We start from the raw sequence: 16,249 nt of genomic DNA, 5'->3' as shown, positions 1-16,249 counted from the left end.
CAATCACCAGGCGTCACTCCGAGCTAGCTACATGCCCACTCATCAACCCTCGGGCTCGCACCATGGCGTCCCTCTTCTTCTCCACCCCGGTCGATATCGACGTTGTTCTTGAAGATCTCGATGAGCGCCAATCCGTCGATGTCAAGCTCGACAAGGACCGCCGCGAGCGTGTCCCGCTGTACATGGACGGCGAGTCCGTCAAGGGCGCCGTGACCATCAGACCCAAGGATGGCAAGCGATTGGAGCACACTGGCATCAAGGTGCAGTTCATCGGCACGATCGGTATCTCCCACCCGTATCTAGGAGTGTATGGCGTGAAACTAATCGATTCTATTCACACAGAGATGTTCTACGACCGCGGCAACCACTACGAATTCCTCTCGCTCGTCCAAGAGCTCGCCGCGCCCGGCGAACTCCTCCACCCGCAAAACTTCCCCTTCAACTTCAAGAACGTCGAGAAGCAGTACGAGTCCTACAATGGCATCAATGTCAAGCTGCGCTACTTCGTGCGGGTGACCGTGTCCCGGCGAATGCAGGACGTCATCCGCGAGAAGGACCTATGGGTGTATTCGTACCGCATGCCGCCCGAGACCAACAGCCCGATCAAGATGGATGTCGGCATCGAGGATTGTCTGCACATTGAGTTTGAATACTCCAAGTCCAAGTACCATCTCAAGGACGTCATCGTCGGCCGCATCTATTTCCTGCTCGTGCGTCTGAAGATCAAGCACATGGAGCTGTCCATTATTCGACGCGAGACCACGGGGTCGCCGCCGAATCAATATAATGAGAGTGAGACGTTGGTGCGTTTTGAGGTATGTGAATTGGGGGCTTGGTTGTCTACTGTTGCTGGCGGTTGCTGATACGGATATCTGCAGATTATGGACGGGTCGCCTTCACGAGGTGGGTGTCAAACTAACATCTCCAAATAGTTCTTCTGGATTAGCGGGGCTGACCATTCGCAGGCGAAACCATTCCTATCCGCCTGTTCCTCGGCGGGTTCGACCTGACCCCGACATTCCGCGATGTGAACAAGAAGTACTCAACGAGATACTACCTTAGCCTGGTGCTGATTGACGAAGGTACGACAGCGCCTTATTCACACTATTCTCATGTGATAATGACTGACATGATTCCAACACTTCTATAGACGCTCGCCGATACTTCAAACAATCCGAAATCGCGCTCTACCGCCAAGCGCCCGAGATTGCGGCCACACCCCAGATCGCCCAGCAGCAACAGATCCAACAACAAATCCTGCTCGAGCAAGCGCAGCAGCAACAGGCTCTGCCTCCGGGCTCTGCCACTGCAGGGCCGGGCCGAGAACCATCAGTCCCAGTTGCTACGCCGCAGCCAAGTGCAAACCAGACTGTCTCCACGCCGGCGGCATAGTTTGCCCAGCGCAATGCAGTGCATGGATGTACACCAGGCCTTCATCGCCTTGGAATTGGTTTGCTCTGTTCAATAACCATCAATCGCCCCTGCCTTGAAACAAGGCCCCTCCCCTTCTTGTCACGGTCATGTCATGATATCACTCTGTAGTCTACCAACCTACTGTCCTTGTTTTGTGTTTACTTGCGCGTCGAAATAGCTCTTTCACTCTTGCCAATACTTTTCAATCATCATACAAACAATTCTTCACTGCTAGTGCACACATAAATAGATACATCTATCTTGAAAATGTAGAGAAGAGACAGAAAGAGAGAAAATCCAACTCCAGGCTATTTATCGTTGAAACAATGAAACCAGCTCCAGCTTGCTTGACCGTCACTACACATCTTCGTCCTCAGACTAGGCCAAGTTCCTGCAACACCTTCCCCAAAGCTTGAAGGACCTGCCCATCATCACGCTCCTTGCCAGCGACCTGCACCGCTCCGACGACAAGGGGATACAGCCATTCAAGGTGTCGATGGGAATGCTGCGCAGAAGTAGAACCCTTCGTATTGGCGCTTGACGCTACCGCCGAGACGGTCTGAATGGCAGGCGGGTCCGGGATAGCAGACGGCTCGCTCTTTAACTGGACCAAATGAAGCAAGAGGTGTAAGAGAGCCTTGCGGGCTGGCGTGGGCTGCGGCATTAGACCGCGGAGCGGCTGGTCTGCGATGTATGACTTGAGCGAGACGGCGCAGCGGAGGAGGAGGTAGGGCGAGATGGAGCGGGCGAGGAGAGTGTGCGGGGATGGTTCGTTGGGGTTCTTGTCATGGGGGCTGGAGGCGAGTTCGAACAGGGTATCGATGAGGACGTAAGCGATTTTCGGGCGCAGCGTTGGAGGCGGATCGAAGGTGCGTCCTGGCCGGATAGTGTAGAAGTCCTTTAGAGGCGCTTCCTCGATGCGGGCGGCGGGGAGATCGAAGCGTTGCGGGGTGTAGATGAAGGAGGAGTGGAAAAGTGCGCAGGCAAAGTCGCGGCGGATCGAGTCTGGGATGGCGGCGGCGCCTAGCGATGGGAGAATGAGTGTCTTCAGCCGAATGAAGGCGGAGATGTCGAAGGACTCATCGGCCAGAATGCGCGCGTTCGACAATCGCTGCGTCTGGAAGCCGCGGGCTGACACGATGCCATGGGTGATATCGACGACACATTGCCAGAACCGGGAAGTCTCGGGTTGGTTGGCTTCGGTGTACTGCTTTTCCACGTAGGGGACTGCCACCTGCAGGACATTCAAAGATGTGGTTGTGGCCTTTTGCCAGAGGAAGGGTTCGCGGTCTTTTCCTTGCCACATGTACTTCTGCATGATCGGGGCACTGAGGCGTTCGAGAGCCGTTGCAAGCGCGCCATTGGAGAAGATGTCCTTCTTGATGCCAAACTCGGTGATGTACCAGCTGGTGAGATCGATGGCGTTTTTGGAGAATGCCACAAAAGCCGGCCTCCTGCTGTCTGCACCGAGGCTCCATTTCGAGAGCGCCGAATCGGACAGATCGGCCAGACACAACAGGATTGCTGGCTGTGAGTCATGTTTTTCTCGACAGAGGGTTTTGATGCATTCCATCACCAGCCCTTGCACGGCCGAGGGGCGATCGACGTCTGGAGAGTAGCGCGGGCAAACAGAGTTCCAGATGAGCAGACGCAGATGCTGAAGCACCTTCTCGATGTGCTCCGCATCTAGATGGAATTTGTAAAGACGGTAGATCTGCTGAAAAGTACGCAAATAGGCCATTGCGGCATCTTGGTTGGGTCGGTCGAGCTCCAGCATGGCCTGGTCTTCGGCTGGATGGCCATCCGCCCAGAGGCGCCACGCACATCGAAGTGCATCTTTGCTGATCGAGTCTTGCACCCTGAGAAGAATCTCCGAGAGACTGGAGAACGTTGCTTCGCTGAATTCTAGCAGATGCAGATCGACTAATGCCTGGAGGTATTTCAGAAGACGGTTCCAGGATTGATCGAACTTGTCGTCGCGAACGATCGCTTCAAAGAAATTCGTCATCAGACTCGAAACCCCCTTGATCATCACGACAGTAGTTTCCACCCACGACTTGAGGTCTTCGCCTTTCATGCCGTCTTGGTTGTCCTTGAACTGGAAGAGCATATTTTCGACTTCCTCAACCATCCGGAAAAGCACTCTGTTGAGACACAGACGCCACGCCTTCGGGGAAAGCTGCTGTCCATAAGCATCGAAGATCCTTAGCAATGTATGAATCGCGCTGTTTCGGATCTCTGGCCTGCTATCTGTTGTAATATCAACGATACGCAGCAGCAACAGCAGCCAGAGTGAATTTCGTGAAACGGAAGGATCATCGCCCCCTGCCAAATTGGATAGCTCTTCTTCACTGACAGAGGCATCAACATGGCTCTCGATGGAGAATCGCTCAATTTGCCCCTGGAGAAAATCGGATACATTCCAGAAGAAAGAGGTGGTTGTAAGAGAGATATTGAAATCTTGGGTTTGGGATGCGAAGCTAGAGAAGGAGTTCACGAGACTGAGGAGGCAAGGCGCCGGAAGTAGAGAAAGGAAGTCAGAGGCTACCAGCTGTAGTGATTTGTAGGCAGCTCGGACCAGACGAGGGCCGGCCGGAAGAGCGGATGCTCTGCGTGCCGTAGCCGTAGTTGATTGATCAGTCTCCGGATCAGCGTGGAAGACACCAGAGATCAGGTCGAAGATAAGACTCCAACCGTCCACCAGGGTCTCTGCATATTGTTCCAGAACACTCCCCAGCACTTCCAGGCTATGTTCGTGGATCTCGATAACGGTGGCTGGAAGAGATTTGGCCGAAGACGAATGTGATGTATAAAGCGAAGCAACTTGATCCTTGAGCGTCTGCAAGTTTCTCATTTGAATCTTGTTCTGGACCGTCGGGTCCGCTCCGTCCCCTGGTTTCATGGTCAAGAACACGAGCGAGTTCAAGATCCCACTGGCCTGCAGGCGGAGGTTGGGGCTAATTGCTGTATTTGGCGAGATGGAAATGAGGCTTTGGGTCAAAAGTTGCCACGCTGCACTATCCTCTTCGTCAAGCGAGGATAGCCTTTCAAGATTTGCTTTGGCCAGCTCATTTCCTTTCTCCAGGACGAACTTTAGCTCCTCATCTTGCATCCTTGATCTGCCTACAGTGTGTGATACACGTCGGGCATTTTGATGCAAGCGACCGGCTTTCCGAGCGGACTGAGGCGACCCGGGAGAGTCCGATACCTTCTTTGTCGTTTCCTGCGGTTCGTCTTGTTCAGTGAATGCAGAGAATTTCAACAGGGCAAGCAAAATCTCCTTGAAGGAGGCACTAGGATAGTCGCCGGTGCTCTCGAACATCTTTGCAGATGCTGCCTGAACTGCAATGACCTCTGCCCCGAGATTAGCTGTGGGCACATCGTTCCCAGGAACTGGGGCAGATTCCCCAGAGCCGCTGGCCGATTTGACCATTGCACTTGTGGACATGCCAATCACCAGTCCACTATACTGTAATGTCTCGAGGAGGATTGACCAGGCCGGCTGGTCTAAAGTTGGACCCAAGGCGATCCCCAGATTGAGTAAAGCCCGAAGGCAAAGAAGATTCCTTGTACTCAAGGTCACCGAGGGCCCTTCCACAGATGAGGCTCCCGAAGAGTCTGCTGTTATCGGGTTGGTGCGCGACAGATCTGAACTCTTTCGTCTCCTATGAGGGCTATCGCTTTGCTGCGAGCCAGAAGGGGTGGGAGTCCCAGGAGCTTGTGACTTTGGACCGCCGACACTCGCGGGCATGGCCGCTTTCCCAAGAGTTGTTAGAAAAGCGTCCCGGGGCACAGAAAGTCTAAGCAGACCGGCGACATGTGCCAGCTTCTGGAAGGCGCGGACGAGGTTATGGTAGTACTCATCATCCAATGACGCATGTAAAAATGTGGAACAAGCCGCGAGCACCGCAGGCCAGCAATGATCAATTGTTGAGGCGCAGGTCTTGATGGCAGAATATTGAGTGTGCGACTGCAAATCCAGAGGATTGACTGGGACAGGTGGCTTTTTAGACCGTGTGTTGGACTGCATTCTCCAAGAATCAGCCCTGGAAAGCTCCTGCGATGGTCTGGCAGAATCATGTCTTTGGTCAGGATTCAGGAATCGGGTTTTGCGCTTTTGCTTTGCATCCGGAACCGTCACGGGCAGTATAAACTTGGCAAGTCCTTCCGCAAAACTGCTGATACAGTTTAGGACAAGGCTATAGACATAGGTATCCGGAGGCAGCGGTGGCTCCGTTTTGTCGAGAAACTCTATATATGCAGTGCGAGGCACACTCCATTGGGTGCTGATACCGGACACGCTTGTCTCAGTCGCTGGCGCTGTTGCCCCGATGACACCGGTAACGCCACCTGTCTCAAGGGTAATCTGATCCTCGGTGGCAGATCTTGAATGGTCGGCACGTGTAGGAACCGTTGACTGATTGCTGACACCGATCAAGGAGGGCTTCTCTGAAGCCAGCTTAACAAGCGAAGCCATGTGATCACGAAGGACATTCTTTCGGCCTTCGACACCATCATACAACGAGTAAATCTGTCGCACGACTCCCGGCTCTGCGTACAGCCCTCGGAAGACTTCCATGCACAGCACTCGTTTCCAAGGAGTCGTCCCATCGGGCTCGAGGAGATGTATCATCAGGCCCAGCACCATCTCGCACTCCGCTGTCAGAAGAGACATGTGGCGCTTGAGGAGCACAAGGAGAATCCGGGCGACTCGAATAGTCTGAGCAAAGGGATGTCTCTCGGAGAGGTATCGGATAGCCAGCGGAATAAACCGAACACGCAGGACTTGTGACAGCTCAGGGTGACCGACAAACAGGCGTCCGCTATTGGTGATAATGCTCTCAATCAACTCGAGTACAAAAGCTGGCGACAAGCTTTTGATGCGCAGAAACCGTAATTGGTCCCCATCGATAAGGCGACACAGGTCGTCTAGAACCTGTAACGCATCAAACGCAAATTGTGCCACCTCGATCGAGTTGCCGTTGACTTTGACGGTTGTGGTGGATTTTGAATCATCGGAAATGTTGTCTTCGGTTGAAACTCGTTCGAATATTGACACCACCAGCTGCTGGAGCGTGGCAGCCGCCGTGCTGGAGACGGAAAGGGGTTTGCTGGCTTGTAAAGTCGCACATATTTCCAATGTGCTGGCGAGAAGCTCCCCACTGAGGTCTCTGGAGTAAAACTGCAAGATTGACGGCAAGGATTGTAGAATCTTCAACTGGATGTCGAGGCCTGAGGCGGCGTTAGAAGCTATCACTGAGGTCGGCCACATTCAAGCACACTTACTCAAATTCGTCGTATCCTTGAGTCCTTCAAGGACATCTTTCAAACGGGCCGACGGCAACGATCGAGATGCGATCAGTCGCTGCAGACAGATGACGCCAATACCCGCAAGCTTCGCATGGCGCGTATGACAGGCAATGATGAACGGGTCGACGAAGGTTGGCCGGCGGGCCAGATCTAGCTGCTTGTTAGCTGCCGAATACCTTGCGAACAGACATGAATGCACACACCTGCGGATATCTGAGCCTCCGAGGTGGAAGGCAGTGCCTTTAGCTCATTGAGCGACTGCTCAGCAGCCTGGGTTCCTCTGGGGTTAGTGTGCAGTCCATTGTGGCGGGTATGGGATTACCAACACTGCGCAGGTCGGCATTCTTTCTCTTGGACTCCTGGACGAGGTTTGCCAGCTCCGTCTGCAAGAATTGGGAGGACATGGCCACTGCATGCTGGAGAGTCTCCGTGTCCATCAACAACAAATGATCCAGTGGCTTCTCGATAAGCGCGCACTTATCGCACGTGACCCGGGTGACTAACGGCTCTCAGCCCCTCCTTCATGCTTTCTTTCTTCCTTCCTTCCTGCTACTCGACGCAAACTACTCACTTCGGTGCTCACAACATGTCGGCCAAGATTCCCAGAAATTTTAGACTCCTGGAGGAGCTGGAGAAGGGCGAGAAAGGATTGGGTGCAGGTTCGGCCGTCCAGCAGGAACCCGCGGGGAATTCGGCAGCGTCCGCTAACTTTGGATTCTAGAGGCGTGCTCTTACGGTCTTGCGGATGGAGAGGACATGATGATGAGCAACTGGAATGGAACTATCCTCGGCCCGCCTCACGTTAGTCTCTTCTGGCAACTATTCTCTGACCCTCAAACTGACCCGATGTCCCCCGGCTTAGAGCGTGCACGAGAACCGGATATATAGTGTCAACATCCACTGCGGACCCGACTACCCCGACCAACCTCCGACCATCCAATTTGTTTCTCGCGTCAATCTGCCCTGCGTGGATCCCCAGGGTGGCAAGGTACGAGCAAGATGTTAGCAGACACACAAGAAGATCATTACTGAGGATTTGTTTCCCTAGGTCGATCCCGCAAAACTTCCCTGCCTCGCTCAATGGAAGCGTGACTACAACATGGAGATTGTTCTGATTGAGCTCCGACGGTACATGCCACAAGCTCCGAAGTCTCCTCCCAAGACTAATGGTTCGATAGGTACATGGCCATGGGCAACAACAAGAAGCTGCAGCAGCCTCCGGAAGGCTCGAACTTTTGAGCCTTGAATTTCCTATATACAACCAATCCAGGGAAAGGTTTCGGAGTATGATGGTCGGCTTTGTTTTGCGTTCTCTTTGCTTGTCCCCTTTCCCATGATTCTACTAGAGCGTGTACAGTCCTGCATGACAGCAAGCGTCGGCGCGGGTTCTCCTGAAAGCCCCAATTCCAGTTGACTAATTCATTTCTTGCTATCCTATGTAACATTAACTACTTCCATGCCACAGGCGTATCTTCATTTTCATTCTGCAGTGAAGTATACATAAAATCACGTGACCACTCCTCTTTCTCTGCCGATCACATGGCCTGCTTCTCTTCGACTCTGCAACACCGCGGGATGCATAAGGTGTTGGTCCCGAAGCGGTCGGGGGTTCATCGCTTTGCTTGTATGTCTTCCTTTACTGTGACGTTAGTTGGAATTGAGCTGACCACCTTGTCCTGTCAGGCCGGGCTCTATATCGAGCACTTTTGCGACAATGCTCGCCCTCCGTCGGCAACGCGCCATGGCTGGGGGAAGCCAAGTCCCTGATGCGGCAGAAGTTCCGGCAATACAAGAGCCTTGATAGTCCTTCCCAGACAAAAAACGCTCTGAAGACAGGCTACTCAGTACGCCCCTCCGAGTGATGATTCCACGCCGTATGGCTAACATGTTCCTTGTCAGACGCTGGACCTCCTCCACTCCGCATGCAAAGGAAACAAGCCCGACGAAGACCGGGTTACCACTATTCTCGCAAAACATAAGACCTTCCGAGCCGAATACGTCGCGAGGCAGAGAGAGCTAGCAGACTCACGGCCGCCGAAACAGCTCGGCTCGAAACAGGTCCAGAAGCAAGAGCGGATCCGCAAGCAAAATGAAACCACCCGTCGGCATCCAGATGCCGAATCGATTTTCTTGCGCCCTCGAACGGTCGTGAGCGGGAAGCGCCGAGTCCCCGTTCTCGTCAGTGCACGCGGGGTCCCGTTCCTGCGCTTCAAGAAACCGCAGCCGAGGAATCTTAGCGGGGTGATTCGGAACAAGCTCGACCGGCGTCAGAAGTGGATCGATCGGCGGGACCGATTACAGGTGGAGCTCCTGTTCGCTGGGGATGAAGACGCTTGGGATGATATTACCAATATGGAAGACTCGGTCCAGTGGACTGAGGAGCTTTACACGGCATTTAAGGATGTTAAGGAGAAGACCAAGAATGAGGATATGAAGAACAAGGAGATGGCGGAGAAGATGTGGCAGATTGTGTTGGCAGAGCGGGAGTTGGCGGAGAAAGAGGAGAGAGAACGACAGTCCGAGACGTAGTCTCGCCGGCCTTTGAGAGATACGCCAACTCGCCGCGGACTGCTATGCCAGCGCCGCCTGCTTCCACGTTGAGACTTTACCGGGGCCTTCGATAGCGCTACGAGTCATTCATGTCTTGTCAACATGCAACGGGTGCATCAGGGCAATGTGATTCAACGGCCAGATCCAAGATGGGTAACTTCGACATTCAAGTCACAGTGGACTTAATTGAGGAAAGCAAAGCACCTGGGCTTTACATATGGCAAAGCACGCACCGATACAGACTTTCGGACCCATGGGCCGCACACGGTCAAGCTGCGGAGTGGGCGCATTGCGATGATCAAGCTCACCCTAGCGTCCGGGCAACTACGAGCACGCTTGCCTCAACAAAACAAAGGAATGGGGAAGACTTTGTCGACAAGTTGTTTATCCTCGTCTGTCTTTGACAGCGCTGAGCTGACTGCTCAGTTCATGATTGAAGAACAGTCGCAACGTACACCAAAGACCATGATGAGCCGCTCGATCATGCTCAGTACCACCATCATGCCATCGTACGGGCAACTTTCATAATCAGCCGGTTAAATGCCCCAAGGACTCCTCGACCTGACCTCGCCTGCCCTCCCCTGGTCGATGTACAATATCCAGTATTCTACCTAGCTGTACAAATACATCAAGAAAAGAATATCTTCATAGCGAGTAATGGAATGGGTCGTATAAACATGTCTATGGATGGTCTTTCACGAAACCACTTGAAGCTTGTCAACACCAGCCGACACCGTCTCCTCGTCGTCGTCCTCATCATAATCAGCCTTCCCAGCCAACCCACGCTCCCACAACTGCCGGCCCGTCAACTTCTTCTCGTCTCTCGCCGACGCCTTCTTTTTTTTATCCTCAGCCTCCTTCTCCTCGCGCTTCCGCTGCTCCTCATCATCCGTCTCCTGCTTAAACCGTGCAAGCCACTCCAAAAATGTCTCCCGGTTCACCGGCGTCCCCTGGAACTTGCGGTTCTCTTCCTCTTCTGCCTTCGCAGCAGCAACCTGCTGCAATGCCTGGACGGCGTTCGCCCGTTCGGCCATGAGGAGCTCGGCGCTCTCTTTCAGAGCGCTCACAAGCGTAAACACCATCGCCATGCCCATGTTCTCTTCAACGGTTTCTTGTAATGCCTCTAGGAGCCGCTCGCGGTCTTCCTGGACGTCTAGCCGGTCGTTCTTGGGGGCATTGGGTGGCGCGGAGATGTTGAGGTCTGGTGCGGTGTCCGGGTAGTCTTCTGGGTAGGATACCTCCAGGTATATCACAGGCCGTTCGGCCTCCTCGCCATCGAACTCGGGCGGGTCGAGGCTGATCGATACTCTGTATGCATGCTCGTTCACATCTGCCCGCGGGTTCTCGGTCAGCGCGAGCGAAACCAAATTCACCAGACCCGGGACAGAACTCACCTGTGATCTCGTCGGGGAAGATCGAGTCGAGGACCTCGCGCTCCTCGGCCTGGTCCTCACGGCCCATGATTTTTTGAGTATGCGCCTGACTGGGAGGAGGGAAAGGGCAAAGGACGGAGAGAGACAAACATGTAGTTAATTCCTGGATCGATAGGAAGAGGGTCCCACATGCAAACCAGTCAAACAGACCAATCGCCAGCTTCAACTTTTTTCTTATCGTTTCATCCTCTTCTTCCTCCTCCGCTCCCTCTCTACACAATTCTCAGATCCTCGGCAATGGGAAAACCCAAGCCTCAGAAGAAGAAGAACAAGTCGTCCCGCCCACAATCCGTCCTCGGCCCCGGTGGCTCCATCTCCAAGAACGCCATGAACACCTCCGACCCCTCCACATTACTCGACCAGGCCAACGTGCTGCTGCAAACCGGTCAGGCCGATGCAGCAGTTGAAGTCGCACAGCAGGCGCTGGATTTGGCGCCGGCGAATAGTGCAGCGCAGCGACTGGCCATCAACCTACTGGGGGAGATCAATGTGGAGCTGGGCGAGATCGATACAGCGCGCCAACACTTTCTACGCGCGGTCGAATTGGATCCCAATGGCTCAATATCCGAGGCGGAGGGCGGAGGAGCAGAGAAATTTCTCTGGCTGGCTCAACTGAGCGAGGAGGGCGGGAAGGATAGCGTGCAGTGGTTTGAGAAGGGCGTGTCGTCCCTCCGACAGACCCTGCAGTCCTTAGAAGAAGGGAAAACAACACCAAAAGATGTCCTGGACGCTCAAGAAAAGAAGACAAAGCTGGCGAATGCCCTCTGTGCTGTGTCGGAGATCTACATGACTGATCTTTCGTATGTGCTTCTCTCATGCTTTTTTTTTTTTTTATCACGCTAACATTTGTTTCAGATGGGAAGAAGATGCAGAGTCGCGCTGCGATTCCCTCATCACTGAGGCTCTCCTCGTAACGCCCGACGCCCCAGAAGTGCTGCAGACCCTCGCCTCGATCCGGATATCACAGCTACGAACCGAAGACGCACAAGCAGCGCTCACACGGAGTATTGATCTATGGAAAGACCTACCCCCAGAAGACTCCAGCGTGCCCGACTTTGCCGTGCGCATTAGTTTGGCCCGGCTGCTGATGGAGGTGACGCTGGAGATGGAGGCCCTGGAGGTCGTTGAGCGGCTGATTCTGGAGGATGACCAGAGCGTGGAGGCATGGTATCTGGGCGGCTGGTGCCTATATCTGCTGGCGGAGAAGCAACAGGCTCCCAAGGACGCCGATGCTGAAGACGCAGAGAACCCGCGGCATGCGTCGCTGGTTGCGAGTCGCGAGTGGCTCATGCAGAGTCTGAAGCTTTACGGGCTATTGGAGTACGAGGATGAGCCGCTGCGGGATCATGCGATGGAGCTGGTGCAGGAGATGAATAAGGAGCTTGGGGAGGACATGGATGATAGTGAGGGCGAGGACGAGGGAGAAGATGAGGAATGGGATGATGAGGATGTTGAGTCGGAGGAGGACCACGAGATGGCGGATTCATAAAATAAGGATACCATAGACATACTATTCTCCCCCTTCTACTCTTATTGCAATATTGTATACCAGCAGTCCCTGCCCCCTTGTATACTCCCTGTATACTCCCCGTATACTTCGGAGTCGCCACTTACCTCGGCCCGGATTAATGCACTCCCGAATCCCATACAAATTTATGGGCAACAAAGACCCTGAACCCTCTCGACTTCCTCAGCAATGGACTTGTTACCGGCGCCCACTGAGCCCAGCGAGGCGCTCAAGTCCCCGGTCGTCGAGATCGAGACCGTCGACATGGTCGCCGATGCCGTTGCGGCCCCAGACCCGGAGGTCTCGTCTGAGTTGGACACGGACAGCGACGACTCCGATGCCTGGGAGACGCTGTCCGACGCCGACGACGCGATCCAGCTGCTGCGCGATGACCAGCTTCGTGATGGGCTCGGTATGTCCTGTGTCTCGTTTCCATCCTTTCCTTTCACCCCCGCTTTGGCGGAGACACTCTCCCAAGCTGACCGTCTGGTTCGTTGATATCAGTGCCCGGTGCATGTACCCTCGACGAAGCAACGGCGTATCGCCAGCGCCTGCATGCGATCGGCAAGGCGGCCTTTGTGGAGGAGACCATCGCCCGAGAAACCGTGACGGCCAAGAAACTGTGCACGGCATTTGGCATTGCACCGCCGGCCTTCCTAGACGGAGCGCCAGACGAGGCCTTCCACCCTCTTCTGGCGATTGCCATCTCCCGGGAATTTTCCCGGCGGCCGAAGCTGCCCCAGTATAATACAATCGACGATGCCGTGAAGCTGCTCCGGGAGTCCAAGAATGTCATTGTGTTAACCGGCGCGGGCATCTCCACGAGCCTGGGGATCCCAGACTTTCGTTCCAAGGATACGGGTCTCTACTCGCGGCTCGAACATCTGGGCCTGAGCGACCCGCAAGAGGTTTTTGATATCCACATCTTCCGTGAAGATCCCAGTATCTTCTTCTCGATCGCCAAGGAGATCCTGCCCACGGAAAAGAAATACTCGCCTACCCATGGTTTTATTCGGCTGCTGCAGGATAAGGGCAAGTTGTTGACCAACTATACCCAGAACATCGACAATATCGAGGCCAACGCGGGGGTTCTGCCCGAGAAGATGGTACAGTGTCACGGGTCCTTTGCGACGGCAACATGTATGAAATGCAAGTTCAAGGTCTCGGGCGATGCCATCTTTAGTGATATCAAGGACGGTACTATCCCGGAATGCACCGCCTGTCAAAAGAGCATCGCGGAGGATGCATTGAAGCCTCAGGGGTTGAAGCGCAAGCGGAGTGCCAATGGGCAGCAGAAGAGCCGCAAGGACTCCGATGACAGCTCAGATGATGAGGATTATGACATCCCGACTCCGGGGGTGATGAAGGTTAGCGAGAACTACCTCTTCTGAGATTTGTATCTCATGCTTACTTTATCCTCCGCTGCAGCCCGATATCACGTTCTTTGGCGAAGATCTTCCCGACGAGTTCGGTCGTCGTCTCGTGCACCACGATCGCGAACTCGCCGATTTGGTCATTGTAATCGGCACTTCGTTAAAGGTAGCCCCCGTTGCAGAAGTGCCGGGGATCCTGCCGCGCAATGTTCCCCAGATCTATATATCGCGCACGGTACGCCCATTCATTCTCTCTCTCAACTGTGAGCATAGACTAATTCGCTCTCCAGCCTGTGTCGCATACCGGCTTCGACATTGACCTCCTGGGCGACTGCGACGTAGTCGTATCGGAGCTCTGCCGCCGAGCCGGCTGGGATTTGCAGCACCATATGATACCCGCTGATGAGAAAGTAGAAGTCACTCCCGTTGAGGGATACGAGTCACGACATATGTTTCGGGTAATTGGCGCATAGCGCTGGAGTTTTCTTTTTCTCTGGATCACCCACGCTTATTTTTTCCCCTTGTGTCTGGGATGGCGTCTGGTTTCTGTTATAGGTTTATGGAACACTGAGGTGGATATTCTTCTTGGATTGGGAAGTTTCTGGATACGAATATTTATAGATTTGGCTGTTGAGTCAAGGTCTTGATTACTGGTCTGGTGCTGTTCTTCGTAGTTGTAGAGGTAGTCTTTTCGACAGGCTCAGTAGATTGCCAATAAATACAAAGTCTGATCAATCCGGTGAGCGTAAATATTATTGTTCAACTTATCAGGTTAGAGGTCATTGAATTAAAGGAAATAAAGTAGTCTCCGCCGTGTCAACCAAGGGAGCGCTGCCAGAATCTGTCTGATCCGAACATCGAAAAATAAAATCAAAAAACCTGAACCTCACCACACCCCGCCAGCAATGCTTGATCCGGGTATCTGAAGCAACACAGACCCACCAAACACAAGAGACATACCTACCGGACAAGAGTCTGCAGCCAGGATGGAGTATCTGATCCGGTTTGCGCAGCAGCACGAGTCCTTCCGACTACCAGAAATCGAGGCCCTGGCCACTCTCGCCGGCATCGATCTGGAGATCATCTCCTACAACGACTATGTACGTGTGATAAGTCTCATCGATATTTCCTGTCGACTACCTGGATTCAAACATTGATGCTCCGTTTCTGCCCCTTTGCGCCTTGGTTATATATTTCCTGAACCGGAACCGCGCTAATACAAACCACACAGGCACCATACTGCATCGTCAAACTGAAAGACGAAGCAGCTGCGCGGGCCTTAATCCGGCGCAGCATTCTCTCCAAAGACATATACGAGCTCTGGGGGCAAGGCAGCACCTATGACGAAGTGCACGCCGACGTGCGCCGCCGGACGCCGCATCTGTGGGCCCAGTACCAGAAGACTCCCTTTGCATTCCACGTCGAGTGTTTCGCCGGCAAACGGAGCCATTCCACCAAGATGGAAATCATCCAGTCGTTCTCCTATGTCGGCTTCACGGGCCCGATCCGGCTCAAGAATCCCGATCAGCAGTGGTGGGTGATGGAGGAGTACGTGTCTGACGTGGAAGCCGCCACACCGGAGGGCATGCCGCAGTCTGCCGAGCCGAGGAAGATATATCTCGGCCGCAAGATCGCGGAGGGGAACCGCAGCGCCGTTGACAAGTATGACTTGAAGAAACGAAAATACATCAGCACGACCTCCATGGACGCCGAGCTGAGTCTCGTCACGGCGAACATGGCGCACGCCGCGCCGGGGAAGCTCTTTTTCGATCCGTTCGTCGGAACCGGCAGCTTTATAGTCTCTGCTGCGCATTTCGGGGCTCTGACGCTGGGGTCGGATATCGATGGTCGTGCGTTCCGCGGGTCGGCGGACGGGCGCAAGGATGGAATGTGTCTGCTGCAGAATTATCGGCAATATGGACATATGAGCCAGTTTGTCGAGGCGTTCGTGTCGGATCTTACGAATAGCCCGCTGCGTAGGGCACAGTTCCTCGATGGGATTGTCTGCGATCCGCCGTATGGCGTTCGTGAAGGGCTGAGGGTTTTGGGGATGAAAGATGGGCGCGGCAAGCAACCCGTTTATATTGATGGTGTTCCTGCTCACTAGTATGTTTTCTTTTCTTCTGGATCTCCTTTTCTGGTACAGCGAAGCTGACGAATGGTGTTGCAACAGTCGTCCGGGATACATCGCTCCCAAAAAGCCGTACGGGTTCGAGGCACTGCAGAATGATATCTTGGACTTTGCTGCGCAGACTCTAGTCAGCGATGGCCGTCTGTCGATGTGGATGCCAACTGCCAGCGACGAGGACGTCGAGTTCCCGATTCCCATGCATCCCAATTTGCAGGTGCTGAGTGTTTCTGTTCAGCCGTTTAATAACTGTATGCTCCGACATCTTCTGGTCTTCTACAGCGCTAAGCTAATTTTGTTTCTAGGGTCCCGCCGACTCATAACCTACCGTCGTCTTCCGGAGGGAGAAGTGTCGGATGTGTCATTGGCTCGAAGCAAAGCTGATGACCTGGGCATGAGTGCCGATGATCTCAATGCATTCCGCCGGAAGGTAAAGACTTGAATTGTATTGCGATTTGGCAGACCAGCTAACTCTTTGGTATAGTTTTTCGGCAGAAAACAATGCCATGAGAGAGACCACCACCACCAACAACCG

The 16,249-nt window shown here is 53.9% G+C and overlaps 8 protein-coding genes across 8 annotated transcripts; 6 read left to right on the top strand and 2 right to left on the bottom strand.

Moving 5' to 3' along the window:
- Positions 1–62: 62 nt before the first annotated feature.
- On the top strand, positions 63–1,392 carry PFLUO_LOCUS8944 (Vacuolar protein sorting-associated protein 26; the record flags this gene model as incomplete). Its single annotated transcript, XM_073786724.1, has 4 exons — positions 63–815; positions 879–903; positions 966–1,082; positions 1,151–1,392. The coding sequence occupies 4 exons, from the start codon at positions 63–65 to the stop codon at positions 1,390–1,392; spliced, it is 1,137 nt and encodes a 378-aa protein (XP_073642951.1).
- Positions 1,393–1,786: 394 nt separating this feature from the next.
- On the bottom strand, positions 1,787–7,127 carry PFLUO_LOCUS8943 (Endocytosis and vacuole integrity protein; the record flags this gene model as incomplete). Its single annotated transcript, XM_073786723.1, has 4 exons — positions 1,787–6,645; positions 6,700–6,873; positions 6,927–6,993; positions 7,050–7,127. 4 exons carry the CDS (start codon positions 7,125–7,127, stop codon positions 1,787–1,789), a joined length of 5,178 nt encoding a protein of 1,725 aa, XP_073642950.1.
- Positions 7,128–7,309: 182 nt separating this feature from the next.
- On the top strand, positions 7,310–7,962 carry PFLUO_LOCUS8942 (E2 ubiquitin-conjugating protein mms2; the record flags this gene model as incomplete). Its single annotated transcript, XM_073786722.1, has 5 exons — positions 7,310–7,382; positions 7,445–7,524; positions 7,586–7,711; positions 7,772–7,851; positions 7,902–7,962. 5 exons carry the CDS (start codon positions 7,310–7,312, stop codon positions 7,960–7,962), a joined length of 420 nt encoding a protein of 139 aa, XP_073642949.1.
- A 300-nt stretch (positions 7,963–8,262) lies between these two features.
- Positions 8,263–9,252, top strand: PFLUO_LOCUS8941 (uncharacterized protein; the record flags this gene model as incomplete). The annotated part of the gene is made up of 3 exons (XM_073786720.1): positions 8,263–8,347; positions 8,407–8,567; positions 8,623–9,252. 3 exons carry the CDS (start codon positions 8,263–8,265, stop codon positions 9,250–9,252), a joined length of 876 nt encoding a protein of 291 aa, XP_073642948.1.
- Positions 9,253–9,968: 716 nt separating this feature from the next.
- On the bottom strand, positions 9,969–10,734 carry PFLUO_LOCUS8940 (Protein gir2; the record flags this gene model as incomplete). The annotated part of the gene is made up of 2 exons (XM_073786719.1): positions 9,969–10,603; positions 10,668–10,734. The coding sequence occupies 2 exons, from the start codon at positions 10,732–10,734 to the stop codon at positions 9,969–9,971; spliced, it is 702 nt and encodes a 233-aa protein (XP_073642947.1).
- Positions 10,735–10,943: 209 nt separating this feature from the next.
- PFLUO_LOCUS8939 (uncharacterized protein) lies at positions 10,944–12,195 on the top strand (the record flags this gene model as incomplete). The annotated part of the gene is made up of 2 exons (XM_073786718.1): positions 10,944–11,506; positions 11,562–12,195. The coding sequence occupies 2 exons, from the start codon at positions 10,944–10,946 to the stop codon at positions 12,193–12,195; spliced, it is 1,197 nt and encodes a 398-aa protein (XP_073642946.1).
- A 207-nt stretch (positions 12,196–12,402) lies between these two features.
- On the top strand, positions 12,403–14,059 carry PFLUO_LOCUS8938 (NAD-dependent histone deacetylase sir2; the record flags this gene model as incomplete). The annotated part of the gene is made up of 4 exons (XM_073786717.1): positions 12,403–12,625; positions 12,718–13,580; positions 13,642–13,821; positions 13,877–14,059. 4 exons carry the CDS (start codon positions 12,403–12,405, stop codon positions 14,057–14,059), a joined length of 1,449 nt encoding a protein of 482 aa, XP_073642945.1.
- A 513-nt stretch (positions 14,060–14,572) lies between these two features.
- On the top strand, positions 14,573–16,156 carry PFLUO_LOCUS8937 (uncharacterized protein; the record flags this gene model as incomplete). The annotated part of the gene is made up of 4 exons (XM_073786716.1): positions 14,573–14,686; positions 14,818–15,692; positions 15,760–15,965; positions 16,020–16,156. 4 exons carry the CDS (start codon positions 14,573–14,575, stop codon positions 16,154–16,156), a joined length of 1,332 nt encoding a protein of 443 aa, XP_073642944.1.
- Between the last annotated feature and the right edge of the window lie 93 nt (positions 16,157–16,249).

This window comes from Penicillium psychrofluorescens, assembly GCF_964197705.1.
Source record: "Penicillium psychrofluorescens genome assembly, chromosome: 6".
Classification (NCBI taxonomy): domain Eukaryota; kingdom Fungi; phylum Ascomycota; class Eurotiomycetes; order Eurotiales; family Aspergillaceae; genus Penicillium; species Penicillium psychrofluorescens.
This window is presented reverse-complemented; position numbering and strand designations above follow the sequence as displayed.